This window comes from Verticillium alfalfae, genomic scaffold (genome assembly GCF_000150825.1).
Source record: "Verticillium alfalfae VaMs.102 supercont1.10 genomic scaffold, whole genome shotgun sequence".
NCBI classification, from domain to species: domain Eukaryota; kingdom Fungi; phylum Ascomycota; class Sordariomycetes; order Glomerellales; family Plectosphaerellaceae; genus Verticillium; species Verticillium alfalfae.
In genome coordinates this window covers 646,742-664,371 of record NW_003315029.1, presented here as the reverse complement: position 1 = coordinate 664,371, position 17,630 = coordinate 646,742, and the positions used below count along the sequence as shown (strand labels likewise).

General features: G+C 55.4%; 7 protein-coding genes across 7 annotated transcripts in view; 3 read left to right on the top strand and 4 right to left on the bottom strand.

The window, feature by feature from the left end:
* Window positions 1-235: 235 nt before the first annotated feature.
* VDBG_07656 (conserved hypothetical protein) lies at window positions 236-1,628 on the bottom strand (the record flags this gene model as incomplete). The annotated part of the gene is made up of 4 exons (XM_003002151.1): window positions 236-672; window positions 732-875; window positions 966-1,289; window positions 1,589-1,628. 4 exons carry the CDS (start codon window positions 1,626-1,628, stop codon window positions 236-238), a joined length of 945 nt encoding a protein of 314 aa, XP_003002197.1.
* Window positions 1,629-2,229: 601 nt separating this feature from the next.
* VDBG_07655 (conserved hypothetical protein) lies at window positions 2,230-3,807 on the top strand (the record flags this gene model as incomplete). Its single annotated transcript, XM_003002150.1, has 3 exons — window positions 2,230-2,895; window positions 2,955-3,031; window positions 3,123-3,807. The coding sequence occupies 3 exons, from the start codon at window positions 2,230-2,232 to the stop codon at window positions 3,805-3,807; spliced, it is 1,428 nt and encodes a 475-aa protein (XP_003002196.1).
* Window positions 3,808-5,280: 1,473 nt separating this feature from the next.
* VDBG_07654 (conserved hypothetical protein) lies at window positions 5,281-5,787 on the top strand (the record flags this gene model as incomplete). Its single annotated transcript, XM_003002149.1, has 1 exon — window positions 5,281-5,787. The coding sequence occupies one exon, from the start codon at window positions 5,281-5,283 to the stop codon at window positions 5,785-5,787; it is 507 nt and encodes a 168-aa protein (XP_003002195.1).
* Window positions 5,788-6,393: 606 nt separating this feature from the next.
* VDBG_07653 (conserved hypothetical protein) lies at window positions 6,394-8,126 on the bottom strand (the record flags this gene model as incomplete). Its single annotated transcript, XM_003002148.1, has 2 exons — window positions 6,394-7,588; window positions 7,642-8,126. The coding sequence occupies 2 exons, from the start codon at window positions 8,124-8,126 to the stop codon at window positions 6,394-6,396; spliced, it is 1,680 nt and encodes a 559-aa protein (XP_003002194.1).
* A 3,124-nt stretch (window positions 8,127-11,250) lies between these two features.
* On the top strand, window positions 11,251-12,922 carry VDBG_07652 (pantothenate transporter liz1; the record flags this gene model as incomplete). The annotated part of the gene is made up of 3 exons (XM_003002147.1): window positions 11,251-11,938; window positions 12,001-12,263; window positions 12,446-12,922. The coding sequence occupies 3 exons, from the start codon at window positions 11,251-11,253 to the stop codon at window positions 12,920-12,922; spliced, it is 1,428 nt and encodes a 475-aa protein (XP_003002193.1).
* Window positions 12,923-13,965: 1,043 nt separating this feature from the next.
* Window positions 13,966-15,811, bottom strand: VDBG_07651 (alpha-galactosidase; the record flags this gene model as incomplete). Its single annotated transcript, XM_003002146.1, has 4 exons — window positions 13,966-14,922; window positions 15,089-15,300; window positions 15,366-15,606; window positions 15,716-15,811. The coding sequence occupies 4 exons, from the start codon at window positions 15,809-15,811 to the stop codon at window positions 13,966-13,968; spliced, it is 1,506 nt and encodes a 501-aa protein (XP_003002192.1).
* A 752-nt stretch (window positions 15,812-16,563) lies between these two features.
* VDBG_07650 (ZnF3) overlaps window positions 16,564-17,630 on the bottom strand; it is a gene marked incomplete at both ends in the record, with an annotated part of 2,264 nt that continues 1,197 nt past the window's right edge. Inside the window, one exon of the mRNA XM_003002145.1 lies at window positions 16,564-17,402. Coding sequence (XP_003002191.1) covers window positions 16,564-17,402 — 839 coding nt within the window. The remainder of the gene's footprint in view (window positions 17,403-17,630) is intronic.

Sequence of the window (17,630 nt, the reverse complement as noted above, 5' to 3'; positions counted from 1 at the left end):
CAGCTGGTATCAGGATCGTGACACTGGAACGAGCCTAGCGGACGTGGCCGTGGGAGCCGCGACGCCAGAGGACTTGAAAAAAGAAATGCAGAGGGTGCGCGACGCCACAGACGAAGTAACCTTTTAGCCATGAGACTTCTGAGCGTGCGGGAAAACGAGCAAGACAGAGCTGGTAGAGATCCGACCATAGACACGACGTAGGGACACGCCGAACAATCTTCAAATCCCGTGCACATCATGATACCTCCCTGATGACCATCTGCTCAGGCTGCCTTCCCTTGCCCTCGGCCAAGACACCCGCCTTCCTCAAAATGTCCACGCAGTTGTTCACCACCTCGGGCTTGACGCCCTCAACACCCGCCGTAAACTTGACTGTCTTGAGCCACTCCCTCGCGTCAGCCTCGGAGTAGTCCAGGTTCGTGCTGATCCACCGCACAGCCTCCTCCTGGTTCTCGTTGAAATGCACAATTCCCTTGTCGAGCTTTCCGAACAGATCCTTCACCCTCGGGTCCAAGGCGCCCTCAGCAGCCAGCGCTGTTGACGCCACAATCTTCCAGCTGCTCCACGGGGTGTAGATCTCTCCCACCCTGCGAATCTCGCCCGAGTCGTAGTACTTCTTGGATGTGAAGTGCTCCCACATGAAGTAATCGGCGTCGCCCTTGTTGACAGCGTCTCGAAGGTTGGCAAAAGTATTGAGGATGACCGTGTCGGAGAAAGGCGCAGCGTCTGACGATCCGAGCCAGCCCTGCTGTCGGCGAGGACGAAGCCCATGATTTGGCTGCCCGAGCCGATGCGGGAGACGCCGATGCGCTTGCTTCGGAGGGAGGAGACGGAGGCGATTTCGGGGCGGGAGGAACCTGTCGAGATGGCCCAGCCTGATGCGCGTTAGAAGATCCCCTGGAGCGCACACGATCCAACGCAGAGGAGTGTCGGGTGACTGGGCAAAGATCACAAAGGGAACTCACAGAGAGGTGTATCGACGTAGGTGCCAACGAGACGGTATCCGCCGTCGCCCTCGACGCCCTCCTTCCCGAGACCCGCGATCCAGCCTTCAGTGAGGCCGATGCCAATGTCAATCTCATCGCCGCGAATAGCTGTGATCATGTGGCCTGTGCCGGAGGTGAAGGGCACCAGCGTAGCCTCGAGGCCATAGTGCTGCTGGGCGAAGTGCAAGGGGGCGGAGAGTGTTCGGGCACGTAGCCGATGCGCAGTGGTGACGACGCATGACAGCTGCGAGATGTAGTGAGGGGAGGGGCCTCCAATTCTGTCAAGCGAGGAACGAGCCCGTGCTGTGATGCGCTGACATTCAAGAAATTGAGACCGCCGCATAGTTATGTCACTGAGCAAAGCTTGTCTCGGTCGTGACGAGAAGCGAAGAGCTGCGGGGTCGTCGCAAGCTTGGCTTTGTGGGGGTAAGTGCGTGGTGGGGTAAATCCCTGGTGGGGGGTGGCTGCTTGGACAAGCCTGCTTGCCATCGACAAATGGCTGCCCGTTCAGAGACGCAGTTGATGGGATTGAGAGTCTGCACTCGAGCAGATCAAACTTTTTTTTTTTTTGGGGGGGGGGGGGGCGGTCGCTTCATCTTGACCAGAACCGTTCATAGCGTCGCAATTGGCCGTGACAACCATGGTTTGCCTAACACTAAGCCTGACCGGCCGGATGCCATCATATCATCAAGTGCGGTGTTGATTGTGGACCGCGCATGGCTAACCCGACTATATCGTGGGCGAGACTGAGAATTTCTCATGGATGTAGACACCTTTGTGATTCTAAGTTTAATGCGCTCAAGGTGCTCAAGGTCATGCCGATAATTGAGTTGGACGATGGTGACTCACAGCCATCAGGGGATCATGATAATCAGGATACAATACCCTAGCGTCACGGAAAGTCAAAAAATGCGTCTGTAAGTAACAACGAAGCTTCTTGCAAGCCATGGTCACAATGGTCCCCAGGAAACCACCTGGGCATAGAGGTAAGAGTGGTCAAATTAAGCCACGGAGATCGTGTGAAGCCAAGCTGGGGTCCTCGATTACACTCCTGTATATATAAAACACCGGGCCCGCCATTCTTCGCGTTCAGGCCAAAGTTCAGCTGCTACTTCCCCTTCCGTTATCTGCGGAAAACAGCCCTCGTGAAATCCTCACTAGGACTTCGAACGTAGCCCTTACACCTGAGGAGGATTGCCTTTCCCACACTGGCAGCCCTCACGCGCGAAACAGCTTAACCAACATGGCGACAGGATGCGTCGTCACAAGACGCTACAACACGAGACTTTATACGCGGACCAAGATCGGCTCCTGGCTCTGCTTGCCGACTGAACTTCGCATCATTATTCTGGAGACATTTGCACGCTACGAGCATCCTGGCTGGTCGACACTTGCCTCTGTATGCAGAGAATGGCAGTACATTATCGCGACGAAAAACCTCCGTAAACTGGAACTCCGCTCATCCTGTCTAGAGAGTTTTGGACGACTCATTACTTTGCAACGAGATTTCGTCCGCCACATCTGGCTCAACGTTGTCGTACAGAACAACACATGTCCGCATTACCAGTTCTCCCAACAAAACGGACCTCTCATCGTCAGCGCAATCCGGAAGATATTTTCAATCCTCAGTAAATGGAAGCCAGGGAGAGGGTTGACTCTGGAGCTACACGCGCATCGTCCAAGCGACCAGGACCGTTTCTTCAAGGGGTTTTATTTCGCCACCGACCACGAGGGCGAAGTCGGTTCTGGGGCTTCTCATCCCAAGTGGCATCATCCACTTCATAGATGGTTCGATCGCTACAGTTTTGGACCTCCAACCAGATCAGCCATATCCGGCCTTTTCGAACAGATTACGCTCAATTTCGGTCAGCAGAAGCTCCCCCGCGCCGAGGTTGTGACACGCCTCATCGTACGCCGACACTTACGTCGAAGGCTCAATTACTGGTCATTAAAACCTATATTGGATAGCCTTCCTGGTCTACGGCACATGGTGTACGAGCCGTGGCGGGGGTGGGAGAATTTGCGGGCGAGCAGAGCCGATATGGGTGAGTTGTCATCTTCATGCCTGCCGAGATCCATGGATTTTGAGACGCCGTGCTGCGTACTTGCGCTAACGGATTACTTGGTAGAACATAGCCTACTGTTCCAGCAGAGTCTCCCTGCAACAGTCAAGACATTGACTGTGTTTGAAGATTTCAACGAGAAAATCGCGGAGGCACTGGTCCGCAACGACAGCGTGGCCTGGCACAGCAGTGTGGCCCGCCACCGGATCGCAGATCCGGTTTTGGGTGCTATTTTTGCCTCTAAAAGCCGCAAACTTGAGCGTCTCTCCGCGTCCTTCTTGGTCGACGCCGGGGACTTCTTTGATTCCTGCATCAAGCAACTCGGGGCCTGGCGCCGCTTAGAGACTCTGGCCCTGACAGTTCGACTCTTCCAGGAAGAAACGCCCCACCAAGAGATCAATGATCTCCTACTCAAAGCCAGCGAGGTAGCAGTACGGATGCCTAAGTTGCGTACCTTGGTGCTCTGGAACGGCGCCAGAGGGAATGCGTGCGCTTTCATATTCCAAGCGAAGCACGGCTGCGCATTTCTCACCTGGCGCGGCACGTGGGATCACGAGATAAGCCGTAGGGTCGAGGAGGGATGGGAGCAAGCTGCGTCGCGGATCCATTCGTGTTCCGTCACGACCAAAAAGGAGAGAATTCGGGGCCAAGTGTCGTCGCACGGCGATGCTATTCACCTGTTAAACTTGCCCTGCCAGGTGGTCGAGCCTGCATCCCTGTGGCAAATCCGAAGGGAGGGAGCATTGCCCACACTGTAAACCACAGAGAAGAGTACCGATGACACTGTTCTTGGGACAAACATCGGTAAAGGTGGAAGAAGAGGGGTGGGGAAACAGGGGGTCACTGTCGCGGGGCAGATTCGCGAGCCGGTGGCCTGAATATATTTGTAACGGTTGTCGAGGAGGAGACGGATGTGTTGGTCTCAGTCTCTACCTACGGTGCCTATGGAGAATGGCAGTCGATTGTGGTGTATTTCTGGTTCGACAAGCCCTCCAAGAGGGCAGCTCCAGGAGGTACTAGGCCTGTGTTCACACGACTACGCCATGTCAGCCAGTAAGTACAGCATCAGGAACCATACAAACATCCAAGTGACACTACTTGGAAACCCTAAGCGGAATTGTCATACAAGCTCCAATGAAATTGGAGGTGGTTGCAGGTGCTGCGCGGGTAGCCATCAGTTTTGTAGGTACGTCAGGTGCCTGGTCCACCGACGCAAGTCACTCCAGTGGACCTTTAGTGCCTGAGAGCCTACCTACTTATAGTGACAGTCATGCCCCGAAGCCGGCAGAGCGAGCGCTGATCACTCGTATCCATCACCGGGTTCGCACGAGGTAATCAATAGTCTGATATCTTCGAACTTGGCCAAGAAGGAGTCATCCCAAGCTCATGTGCCCTCTGAACGACTACGGAGGCTCTCACTAATTGAGAATGAGCACAACAAGAATGAGCACAACAAGAATGAGCACGAGATGAACATCGGCCGATAATGGGACGATGTCGGATATTTGTACTTGCAGCTTTGGGATACACCCACTCTTATCACGACATGAATCCAAAGGCCCAGACATTCACCGTGTCGCTTCGATGCGACAGCCCAGGGGCGTCGGCCCGGTCATCAACGACCCTGCAAACGCAAAGACGGAAAGTTTCCTCTACCCTCCCCCGCTGGTGAGCAATGGAGGCGCCCGATCGTCTGAAGCAGCGTAGCATCGTCGCCCGATGCCTGTTGAAACGTCTGTGAGACGGTCTGATCTGCGAGCCAGGGGGGCCGCCTCTGTGTCATCGGGTCTCACGACTGTGGGGCACCTGTCACAGCGCCAGCCCCCGCCTGAGCTTCAGGGCGCTTTCAAACCACCATTCAAACAACCGCCGGCGCGCCGTCTCGTGATGGCTATGCTCGGTTTATAATACAGAATGGGCCCCTTCGCCTGCGACCTTGGTCCTCCTCGTGGCACTGCTGGTCTGTCTGCTGGATTTCGGTCGTTGCTTCTCCTCCATTTGCCTTTCTTTCTCAACTCTGACGGCCGGGCTGTCCTTCATTCATCCTTCTTTCATTCTTCTTCAACCTTTCGACTTTCGAGTGGCCGGCTACTCTCCTTGACTTGCGACTCTCCTTGAATACCCTCCTGACGCTCAGCGAAACTACGTGCCACAATCTCGCAGTCCGACGACAGCAACAACAAGCAGAACGACGCTCTCAATTCTATCACCATATTCCTAGCTCTGTCATAATGTACACCATGCGGCTCCTCCTCGCCCGCCTCCTCCTGGCCCTGTGCCTAACAAACGCCGTCTCGGCCGGCCGACTCCTCACCGACACCGCCGACGCCGTCGTCATCGCCCGCCAAGACGCCGCCCCGGCCGGCAACCCGCTCGCCCAGCCCCAGTGCATCGAGTACTCCCGCACCGCCAACTTCTCCACCATTGGCTCCAACATCACGCTGCGCTCGGCCTTCATCCAGGCGTCGCCCTTTGGCACCCACCAGAACCTCAACTTCCTCGCCGCCATGGTTGTCGCGCTGCCGCCCATGACGGCCGACGCCGCCCTCAACGCCGCCTGCGGCAACCTGACAACCGTCGCTGCTGCCGAAGCCGCCAGGAACTTCTCCCAGGGCAACATTGCCGGGTTCCCCACGTCGCTGACGGCGGATGCGACCGTCGCCGACTGGCAGGTCATCTTTTGCATGTTTGCCATTGTCACGTTCATGGGCATCCCGTGGCTGTTCATGCTGGGCTGAGGCCTTGGTGTTATGGCTGCCGCGTGTGCGGAGAGGGAGGACGGTTCATCCAGGCATCTTTGACAAAGGCCATGATTGACATTGTGGAGCATGGTGGTTTGAAACCGGCAGGGGGGGGGGCTTAGCGGGTTGGATAGGTAATGCTTCAAATGCTGGCTGTATCAAGTCTCCTCCACTCTTGCGTTTCTGTTGCACATGATTCCTCCTCATCGGCGGTGTTCGCTCCTCCCTTGTGACGCTTCCATTTTTCTCAAGAGCAACTGCATCGTCTGGATGACGCTCCACCGTGTCATTGTGTCAACGTATGCACCCCGATGTGTGTCTGGCCGAGAAGGAAGATCCGAGAGGAAATCACGGCCAGCCAGGTTCAAAGAAATCACGCAGCTGATCCATATCCCGGGCCTCGGTGGGTTATCAGTCATGAGCTGTGTGCAGTGCGCCTTCTGACGTCTTGGGATTCTAATCTAGTGATGGAGACAACGAACCGGGGACGCGCTATACAGGGCTCCCAAATTTTAAGATCATGCAAACCAACAATCTGAACCAGCTCTCTTCTACGAAATTCCACCTGCCAAGGCTTCAGAGAACGATGTGTACACGACAGGTCTACCGAGCGGCGAAATCCTCCTCGTCCTCTGCTGCAGACTCATACCCCATGCCGTCAACCCCTTCCTCGCCGCTTTCCGTTTGCACCGGCGGCTTCATGTGTTTCGGTTCGCGTACCATCATGAATGCCGACATGGCACATACGTGCAAAAAAGAGACATAGAGCCAGGGCAGTCCCCTCATGATGCCGCCCAATTGCATTCCCGCTGAAAATGTCCATGCCAGGACTGGTCCACCGATGAAGGCTCCGAGTGTCTCGACGATGCTACACATGGCATAGAGGCGCGAGGTGTGTTCTTTTTCGACAAATGCCGTGATGAGAGCGCGTGCCAACGGCGGCGTTGCGGAGCCGAGTGTGCCGAGTGCAATAGCCAGAAGAAATAGCACGATGGATGGGCTGACGGCTTGCAAGAATGCCGAGATTGCAAGGATGCCATACGAGGCACGGGTCAAAAGGAGGTCCTTCGTAAAGTCGTTGAGCCGCAGACGACGGCGAGGCTTGAGGAGGTGGGCCGACAGACGTGGCAGGGCGGTCAGAACGAGGAGGTGGCACAGGGCGATGGGTGAGAGGATATAGGACGTCTGGGCGAGTGACCAGGAGAAGTACTTGCTGATGTACTGAGAAAGAGTCGACGAACTAGAAGTAAACATTGTGCTAGCAGTCAAGGGTGCCAAGAGGCAGAAGAGAACGCTGCGGTTGCGGAGCAAAACTCTGGCGCTGGCGAGCTCGGCAAGAGATGTGCGGACATGGTCCTTGACGGTTGCCACGAAAGGCTTAGTCGGTTCAGGTATGGCGTCGCCATCAGGCAACTTGACGCGTAACGTCTCGGGCAGGAGACTAGCAGCTGTGAGAATGACTGGACTTAGGCAAAAGACGATGCGGATTGGGACCCATGGGCCGTATGTCTCTAGCAGAAAGCCGGACAGCAGAGGCACAAAAAGTCCCGCGATAACGGCGCCTACAGAGAGGTACAGAAAATGAGTCGACCGGTTGGCTTCGTTGCTGACATCTGCAGCCATGGCATAAATGTTGTTGATGGCAAGGGGCACACCGCCTCCAATCAGGAAGAAGACATGCCCTAAGAGGAGGACCCAAATGCTTGGGAAGTGCGAAAGTGAGAGGACGAACGGGCCCCAGCCGAATCCAAGTAGAATCCCCACATAGGCGAGAAAGAAAGCCGGCTTACGACCCATCCTGAACAGTTGTCAGTAAAGCACCATGCATGTGAACAGGACGGTCGAACTCACCTGTCCGCCAACACACCATATGGAAAAGCGACGACTAGCGTGACAAGGGACGCCACCAGGGCCCCGATGCCACCCAGGTAGGCCAACTGAGACTGAACATCATCAACCTTGCAGTCCTTCTCATCAATCGGCTCGGAGACGTCCTTGTGGTAGTGCACGTGGCAAATGGCGTCTTCCATCAGGCGAACCATGGGTGTCATGAGCAGGACCCCGCTGGCGATGAGGATACCCTTGATGGTGGCAAGCAGCAGGACGATAGCAAAGGGCGTGTCTGGTCGGAAACGATTAACGTTGAGCTCACATGCCGCAGTCTTCCAGGTGGTCCACTCGGACTGCCATCGCGTGCGACCCCGCGATGCTACTGATGGCGAGGCAATCCAGGGCTCGTCTTCCGCCTCAACATCGGCGAACAGGGCGAAGTCTCCGACATCATCCTCAAGTAGAGGCTCGACCTCTGCATCTGCATCGTCGCGATATCGATTCATGATCAAGAAATGATTGATTCCATCTGGTGGCAACAAAGCTTGGTGAATTGGCGATGTCGCCCGTAGTAATGTCGTTGGGATCAATGTCGATGTTTGATCTGAGGCTGACGACAAGCAGGCTCAAACAGGTTTAGCGGCTTGGGTTTGCTGGATGAACCAGTACGTCGCCCTCGGTGGCTGAGGCGGCGAATGTTCGCCTCATAAGGCTGACTTCCAGTGGCTTGACGCTTTCTGAAACGCCGTCCCCCACGACTACAACTGCGAACACGACGATGTGCGATCTCTCCCACAACTTAATCTAGCTCCATGGTTTCATCATCCAAACCATTGGCTAAATCACGAGTCAGCCGTTGAGAGTCGTCCTTTTGCTCCTAGTGCTTCATGCGTCAAGCTTTGTCGCACTGCATCCGACCTGACTGCTCGGTGAAACAAGACAAGAAAGCAACACGAAGAAGAGATGCATGCACCCAGCCAACCCCGGTTACCCATCGCATCCATGATCGCTGTAGAGGGGCTCGTAGGCGATGCGAGCCTACCTCAGATTCGGGTTTGTTCGGGTTTTCACTTGGCGGGGGTGGGCTATCCATTTACCTGGATGTCGGGGACGTGTCATATTCCGAGACTCTCTTTCATGCTTGTCACTCGATCAGGTTCAGGATCACCAACAAAGTGCGTCGACACTTTGTCGGATATGCCCTCCTACTGGCGTAACGGCCGAATGTGTCCCCCATAGCAAACCAACTCAACACTTTTAGTTCTCCGGCTTGCAGCCTGGCCGCCGTGGACATGCATCTTTTATCCATCCCGGGTGCCTCGAAGGTTCAACATACTTTTTACCAGGTCATCCTCCCATCCGACGGATCAATGGGCACTATGTAAGGTCCAAACCCCGTCTTGGCGAGAAAGAGTCTTCTCGGGGTTGACGCAAACAGGCAACATTGGCCGCCGGTTGAGCGTTGTTCCAGTAAGCACGTTGGCTAGATGCACAGCACGCGAGTCAAAACGCCAGCTGAGGACCCCCGCCTGACCCCCACGAACCTGCATTCCCCGTCAAGTTTCACCGAGAAGCGTCCACCAAGCCCACGACTTCCGGCATTAGATCCGACTTCCGAGCCCACTTAGACAGCTTCTAGAGCCCTCAAGCCCTCGGCAAAAGGCGACGGCGTGGCTGCGGAGCGGGGATCGGGCCTGTTCGAGATTGACCGCTCAACTCGCCTAGCCGGCCATGCCGGAGATGTGCCGACTCATGGCTCAACAGATGCTACGTAGCGGGTCGCAGCTCAGAGGTATGAGACTAAAGTTCAACCCCCCTAGTCCGGAGAAACCTCGGGGGGGGGGGGTAGTTAGCATAATTTTATGTAAATTACATAACTCCATAGTAATAATATAAGTATATACTGTACTCGACTTTTTTTTAAAAAAAAAAATCCTTATAATAGAATTAATAGATATATATTAGTATATAGTAGGCATATGCTATGCATATACTAGGCATATGCTAGGCATATGCCTCACCTACCTTAGGAACTTAACTCCTCAGGGCATATACTAGGTATATACTAGGCATATGCCTTACCTACCTTAGGAATTTAACTCCTCAGGGCATATGCTAGGTATATACTAGGCATATGCCTTACCTACCTTAGGAATTTAACTCCTCAGGGCATATGCTAGGTATATACTAGGCATATGCCTTACCTACCTTAGGAATTTAACTCCTCAGGGCATATGCTAGGTATATACTAGGCATATGCCTCACCTACCTTAGGAATCTAACTCCTCGGGGCATATGCTGAGCATATGCCTAGTATATACTAATATATATATCTTACATACCCTTAATTCTAAAGATATTAATATCTTAAATTATACTGTACGTACTGTATAGGGCCCGTGCACCTTGAATTGTGCATGCTATTACCCCCCCCCCCCCGAGGTTTCTCCGGATTAGGGGGGTTGAACTTTAGTCTCATACCTCTGAGCTGTAACCTCGCTACGTAGTGTCCAGGTGAAGCAGGCTTCGCTGCTTGTCAGGAGCTCCAGGTCGACAGGGATCGGTCCACCAACGTCATCCGGTGTGGGTGGCTCAGTGGCGTGCACCCTTCAGTGAGCCAGGGATGCAAAGGTTTCCGCGCAACTTACCCCGACAAAACTGCCCGAATACCCCGACTCCTGCATACAGCGGATGCCAGAAACGTCCAGCGACAGGGAAGAACCCCACACAGCAACTGCCCGCAAAATCAAGCATAACTGGGCAACGCCGCTGGCCACGAGATCAGGTGTCCAGGGCTGAAGTGCCGATCCCTCCATGTAGAGACGACAGCACTATGACCGGCATGACGAGCAGGATGAGCAGGATATCGGGCCATCCGCCCAGGAGGAGCACCGACGCCGTCCTTTTTTGGAACGTGCTACGAGACGATGCAACGTGATCAATTTCTCGAAAACATCTTCATCACTGCGGGCCTGTTTGTCCAGCTTGACAAATTTTGCATCTCCAGGACAAGTTATTGGAGACTGAGGGCGTGGGGGTTCTCCACGTTCGCCCCATTTGACCCCCAACATTTGCCCCAAGCGGCCCCCTCCTATCCCCCCAACACGAGAATAAGCCCGCCGCAAGGAGACGGACTACGCGGGGAAGCATGGCGACATGGTCCGGCACTTCATACACGCTACAGCGGCGTGGGAGAGAGGAGCACCTCTGAGGGCGCTCGCTGCTTCCCACACCATTCCTTCCCATCCCAAACAATAGCCTGCGGAGACTAGCGGGGCCCCCTGTTTTTCGTTGAACCCCATCGCGAGAACCTGACCATGGATCGTGCTTGTCAGCCCAGGGGTTAGTTTCCGGGACCAACCCGCCAGTCCGTCAAAATCTGAGGCATCACGATGAGGAACCCCCACGCCCTCTCTCCAACATCTTCTCCACGTCATATAGGCCGCTTTGTTCCTGGCTCCATGGGGATTTGGCCGCTAAAACCAGGGTAACACTCATGGTACTTTGGTCCGCCACTCAACGCTTTATATGAGAGGACGATCCCCCTCCTGTCGGGCCAGCCTCTTCTGATCAGCCGTTCCGTCTCTTACCTCTCTCTTTTCCTCCTACCTCAGCTCTTCGGATCCCAACATGAGCGACGCACCCAAGGTAGATGCCCACAATGGGCCTGTTCACGACCCCGATCACCTCGAGGCCGCGCCTCGCAGGTCTTCCGACAAAGGTCTCGCCGACGGGCCCCCCAAGGGCGGTGGTCCTCTTTCTGACCCAATCTATCGCGCCAAGGTTGAGAAGAGCATGAAGCGCAAGCTCGACACGTGGTGTTCCCTGTTCGTTCTGATCTATATCATGAACTATCTCGACAGGAACAACATCGCAGCGGCCCGTCTCCGTGGTCTGCAGGACGACCTCAACCTCAACTACTCGCAGTACGCGACGTGTTTGAGTATCCTCTACGTCGGATACATTCTGATGCAGGTCCCTTCCAATATTCTTATCAACCGCATCGACAGACCCTCTTGGTACATTGCGGCAGCCATGCTGCTGTGGGGTCTCATCTCTACCCTTTCTGGTGTCGTCACCAACTTCGGAGGCATGGTTGCTACGCGATTCTTCCTCGGCTTTGTCGAGGCTGCATTCCTGCCTGGAGCTCTTCTCATCCTCTCGAAGTGGTACACCAGCCGTGAGCTCACCAAGCGTAACGCCATTCTCTTCTGCGGAAACTTGATCTCGAACGCCTTCTCGGCGCTCATTGGTGCCGGTGTGCTGTCCAACATGCAGGGTGTTCTGGGCCACGCTGCTTGGCGCTGGCTTTTCTGGAGTAAGTCTTCAGACTCGTGTTCAATCAAGCATTGAGAGCTTTCCAGCTAACAATTCGTCCAGTCGAGGGCGCTGCCACCATGGCCATTGCCATTGCGGCCGCTTTCATTCTCCCCGATCTGCCCCACAACTCGAAGGGCTTCACCGAAGAGGAGCTTCAGGTCGCTCAAATGCGCATGACGGAGGACGTTGGCGAGGCAGATGCCGATTCTGCCGAGCAGGGCGCCCTAGATGGCTTCTACATGGCTGTCAAGGACTACAAGATCTACCTCATGATGATCACCTTCACCACCTACGTCATCGGTCTGTCGTTCAACGCCTACTTCGTAAGTCACCACCGCGTCATCTGCACCTCGACTACGAACCGCACGTCCTAACCCCTTGCAGCCTACCCTCACTGGTACTCTCGGCTTTGGATACGTCCCCACCCTGCTCATGAGCTCCCCGCCGTGGGCCTTCGCCTGCATCGTCTCTCTCATCAACGCGTGGCACGCCGATCGCCAACAAGAGCGTTTCTGGCACATTGTCTGGCCCCATCTGCATGGGTATCGTCGGCTTCGTCATTTCAATGGCCACCGACAACGTCGCCGCCCGCTACGTCGCCCTCTTCCTCCAGGCTGGAGCCTACGCTGGCTTCATCGTCTTCTACTCCTGGATCTCGTCCTCCTTCCCCCGGCCTCCGGCCAAGCGTGCCGTCGCCATCGCCATGATCAACGCCTTCTCTCAGATTGGTAACATCATCGGCTCCTATGTGTGGAACCTCGAGGCCAACGGCTTCCGCGGCAGCTACGGCATTGTGCTCTCCATGTTCGGCGTCACCATTGTCGGCTGCTACGGCTTCCGCGTCGTGCTCGTCAACCTCAACAAGAAGATTGAGCAGGGCGGCGCCGCGTGGGAGACGCACGGCGATGTCGCAGCGCAGACGGCTGAGCTCGCTCAGGATGATCCCACCAGGCTGCCTTCGACATTCAGGTACCTTGTGTAAGGTGCGCCCGAAGGCGACTCAACATGTAGATTTAGTAGTTAATGAAGCACATGATTGCTTGACTGTCATTACCAGGATACCAAAGTGCACAGTATGATGGTGCGTGTATGTCTGTTGCTGCTGGAATGAGAGGTAGTATCGGGAAAGTTTCCGTCTGCTCGGATGCAACGTTCGGAAAAACATGCGCAGCGAAGTCTCATGTGCAGCACGATGTAACCGTACTTAGGCTGGTGAAATACCAAATGGCTCCCGACGGGACATGCTCGGTTGAATAAAGAGTAGGTCCGAATTCCAACGTGGCGTGGGTAACAGGCCGATTACTAAAACCACAGGAACGCAAGTTACAGCAACCGGCACTTCCAGCAAGTGGTGAGGCTGTGAAGTTGTAGTTTGTGTGATGAGACAGCGCTCCTAGTAGACCGTTTTGTAAGGATAGAGGTACGAAGTGTTCATAATTGTGGGCAGGGCTTCCATTGCTATTGCTATCGCGTTATTTCTGAAATGTCGCTTCTTGATGTGCACCTATGGATCGTTCGAGATGTGCAGTGTTGCAGGCCGAAACAGATATTTTGGTTCAGCGACTGCGGGTACTTCAATTAGCAAATCTGAAAGCTATCACCTTGGATTTCTACGGCGTATGGGTCTTTCACAATTCCAAACCACTGAGGGCACAGAAGATACAGTATTTGATGAAGATGATGAAGATGCTACCAGGCTGCTACGACCACTTCGGTGTCCTGATACACCTGTTGTTCTACGTCACAGCCAGTGCGGTTTGATTTCTGGCTGCTCATCAGATATTTCTAGCACTAGCCAGTCCACGTGGATGATGATTACTCTGTCGAACATGCGCTATGACAAGGGACACTGATCGCGGGCGTTGTTGGGCGTAGCTTGTATATGCGAAGCTACAGGTAGCCAACGCCAAATCGGCCATCATGAGATGTCAAGAGAAGCACCCTTGAAGAAGATGGAAAATATTTAGAGTGCAACAACAAGACGAATACAGGCGTAGCGGCAACAAATTATCCATTCAGGGTCTTTCAGTCACCCTTTCGATCACAGCTCATCCTTTCCCTCGTGGTCCTCTCGCGCGTGGGCCTTTGATTTGAACCCATCGCCCTCGACAGCGATGCGCCTGAGACGAAACAACCCGCGCAGAGTGTTTGAAAAACCTTGACCTCAAGAACGCCGCCGGCTTGTACCTCACCAATCTTCTCGCCGAACAGCCGCGGGTCTTCGTTGGCCAGTCCCTGGGCATACGGTATTTCCGTCGCGTTGTACCAATTTCCGGCGCGGAGGACATCGGCACGGACGCCGTCGTCACTGGCCCCGATGAGAGCTTCGGCCGTCTCGAGGGGCATGCGGTGTGCCCATAGATCGTGTACGGACCAACCGACGCGGACGTGGGGCGCCGACCCGCCCGGTCCATCGCCGACGAAAATTTCGGCGAGGGAGGCCTTCATGTCAAGATCGGCGCCGGCGGCGTTGAGGAAAATGACGGCCTGGTCGCCGTTGGCGAGTCGGCCGCTCCATATGTGGGCCTCCTGTGCAGCATACTCGTCTGCGACGGGGACGCGTGGGGGGCCGACGTCTCGGCGGACACGGTAGACAGCGCGGCCGTGGGGGTCCTGACTCAAGGCAATGATGGCGGGGTTGTTGATGATGGAGAGGGCCGCGGAGTCCATGATGCGGAGGTCGTTGCCGAGCATCAGCGGAGACTTGAGAGCCGCCCACAAGGCGAAGTGGGCCTTGTACTCCTCGTCCGTCATGCCGCCCTGTCCTACCTCGAGCATGTCAAGGTCATTCCAGCCACCGGGGATGGCGCGGTCGGCAAAGGGCGCAACCTTGTTCAGGATGAAGAGCACGGAACACTGCGTGCCGGGGGCGACGCAGAAGGGGTCGGCAACCGAGGCGCAGCTGCACAGGTCATCGGGCCGCGTAAAGGAGTCGTAAATATCGTCAGACATGCGCCAGGCATGGGCAAGAGATGCGCCCCACTGCGTGAAGAAAAAAAAGCAGAGTCAGCTTGAGCGGGGTGCTGTGGTAGATTTCCGGTGATGAAGTTATCGTGAGGTCTTGGCATCTGCCAAGAGAGGGGCCAGTCAGGGATCAGGGACTGGTTGCAGAGGGGCCCGGGGCAAACACTGGATAGACTGAGCTCACCGTGTGCACGTAATCCTCTCCCCAATTGCAGAGGTTCAAGGCGATATCGCGGCCCGACGCCTTCAAGGCATCAGACATGGCCTTGAAGCGGTTGAACGAAATTTCCGGCGTGCCCATGCGACCCATATGGAAGCAATTGTCATACTTGAGAAAGTCAACGCCCCAGGCGGCGAAGCTATCCGCGTCGTCTCTCTCGTGATCCAGCGATCCCGCTGTGGTTGCGATCAGCGCCACATGATCATGGCATTAAGAAACTTGTTTTATCACAGCCACGCACCGAATCGAGCGCAGGTCAATTCCCCTGCACTGGAGTACATGCCGAATTTGAGATTTTGGGCATGCAGGGCGTCGGAAATGGCCTTCATGCCGCGAGGGAACTTGGCCAGATCGGGCTGGACCTTTCCCTTGGCATCTCTGCCGGCAGGATCCTGCCAACAGTCGTCGAGCACGACCGTGTTGTAGCCAAGATCACGAAGGCCGAGGCTGACGACCCGTTCGGAGGTACTGAGCAGCAGGTGCTCCGATACATCACAAGCGAAAGCATTCCAATTGTTCTGCGCGCGTGGCCGTTAGCGTTCTGCATGCGCCATGTCTAGGAAGGCAATGAAAGAGAGGAGTGAGTCGTACCCAACCCATTGGTGGGGTATCGGCCAAGCCATCAAACCGTGATGCAGCTCGGCCGACAAGAGCGAGGGCGACGACGATGGTGGAGTGTCGGGCCATGATGATTTCGTTGCAAGGCCGACCTCATTTGCAGACTGGCGATCCTTGGCCGTTCTTTATGGAATTCAAACACCGACGTGCTTCTGAAAACGAGCGTCAATGGTGCAACTAGTCGAAAGCCAGATCGTGGCCCTATCTGTAGCGTCCCGCCACGCCTGTAGGCGAAGCCACATCTGCGCAAGTGCCGCAGTCGTTGTGTCGGTCGGGACCTCTAGAATGCAGTCATCAAAGGAGTGCCGAGGCGCAGGATAACCTTCGTGTCGGCGACCGAGACCCTGGGGTTGAAGACTGCCAAGATGGTGGGAAATGGCAGCGGCGAGTTCTCCGCTGCTCCACAGGCCAAGGCCCCCACGGGGGGGCGTACACCGTACGCGGTGCGATCGCCGGGGATGAAGGTGCCGACGCGAGTCGACCTCACGATGGCACCGTGGAGCGTGATGGGGTCGTCCCTGTAAAGACATGATGTTGGTATTCGAACATCCAGCACACGGCACGAGGTGTGTCACGGGAGAAAGAAAATTCCAGGCGAGGCTGAGGCAGGTGCAACGATAACCAGGTGCATGCAGTAAAAGGATATACAGAAGGAATTGCTGGGTATTACAATAACATGATTTTGCTCCTCCACTTCCTGCATGTCCAACCTGTCCATGTGCTTTCTCCAGCAATATTCGCCAATGCAGACAGACGCAACAGACAACGCGTCTCCCATACCATCATTATTTCAGATCTCGTCCATCATCACGATCCCGCCGTTATTGCCGGTTCCAGAGCGCCTCCATCTCCTCGCTGCCGCCGCGCCATGCTTCCGCCTCCTTCTCCTCCATGCTCTCGGCAAACTCAACCATGAAGCGTAGCATCCACCGATCCAAGACGAAGCTCGAATCCACACTTGTACGAGCCGTCGCATGGAAGGCCCTCAGACGACTGATGGCGCGATCGACTGTCGGCCAGTAGCACTGTAGTCGCAGCAAGAGCTCAAAGTTTCGTTCCAGCCTCGATCGAGCCACGCCGATGTCATCTTCATCGCCACTGAACAGAAGAGTGTGAATCTGCACCGTGGATGCAATAACCAAGACGTGCGAGGTCATCGTATAGCGGACATCAGCCCCCGCGGTTGCCTGTGACCGATACACCATTTCGCATAACCGGCCCGCATGCTCCTTGGTTCTCTGCGCATATTCTTGCCGCCGCATCGCCGACGGCGACTCTGTCGCCATGGTGCCCCTGGAATCTTCTGGTGATAGTGGCGCGTCGATGGCTGCGCCGTGCAGGAACTGGTAGTACAGCAGCTGCCCGAAGTGATAGTAGCCGAGGTACACCGCCGCAAATATTCGTCCGAGGCCCCTCGACGCGAACCAGGCAAAGTTCTCGGGCGTATCGTGCATATTCGGCGGTAGATTAGCAACCCAGTCATCCAGCCGCGCCGTCAGCACGTCGACACCGTGGCTTAAAGTCTCCCAGGTCGGGTTCTCGGTGACGCATCGCTGGTTGAAGTTGTTGATTTCCAGCAGGATCCTATTGACCTTGATCATCTGCGCCAGAAGTTGAGAGCCGTGGCTAAAGGCACTCGTCCTGGCACTAGCGAGTCCTTCTGTTGATAGAGCGAGATATGACAGGTCATCCATGGGCAGGGAAATGTCTGTCCTGTTTGGCAAGAGCTTGGGGAGCTTCACAGCCGTAGAGGACCACACATCAATCATCGACAGTGACCACCAGACTACACCTTGTTAGCACAGTGATCTGAACACATTTGAGACATCGACAAGCCTCACCCCTGAGGTTGACCTCGCTCTCCAACAGATTGGAGGCTGGCCTGTTT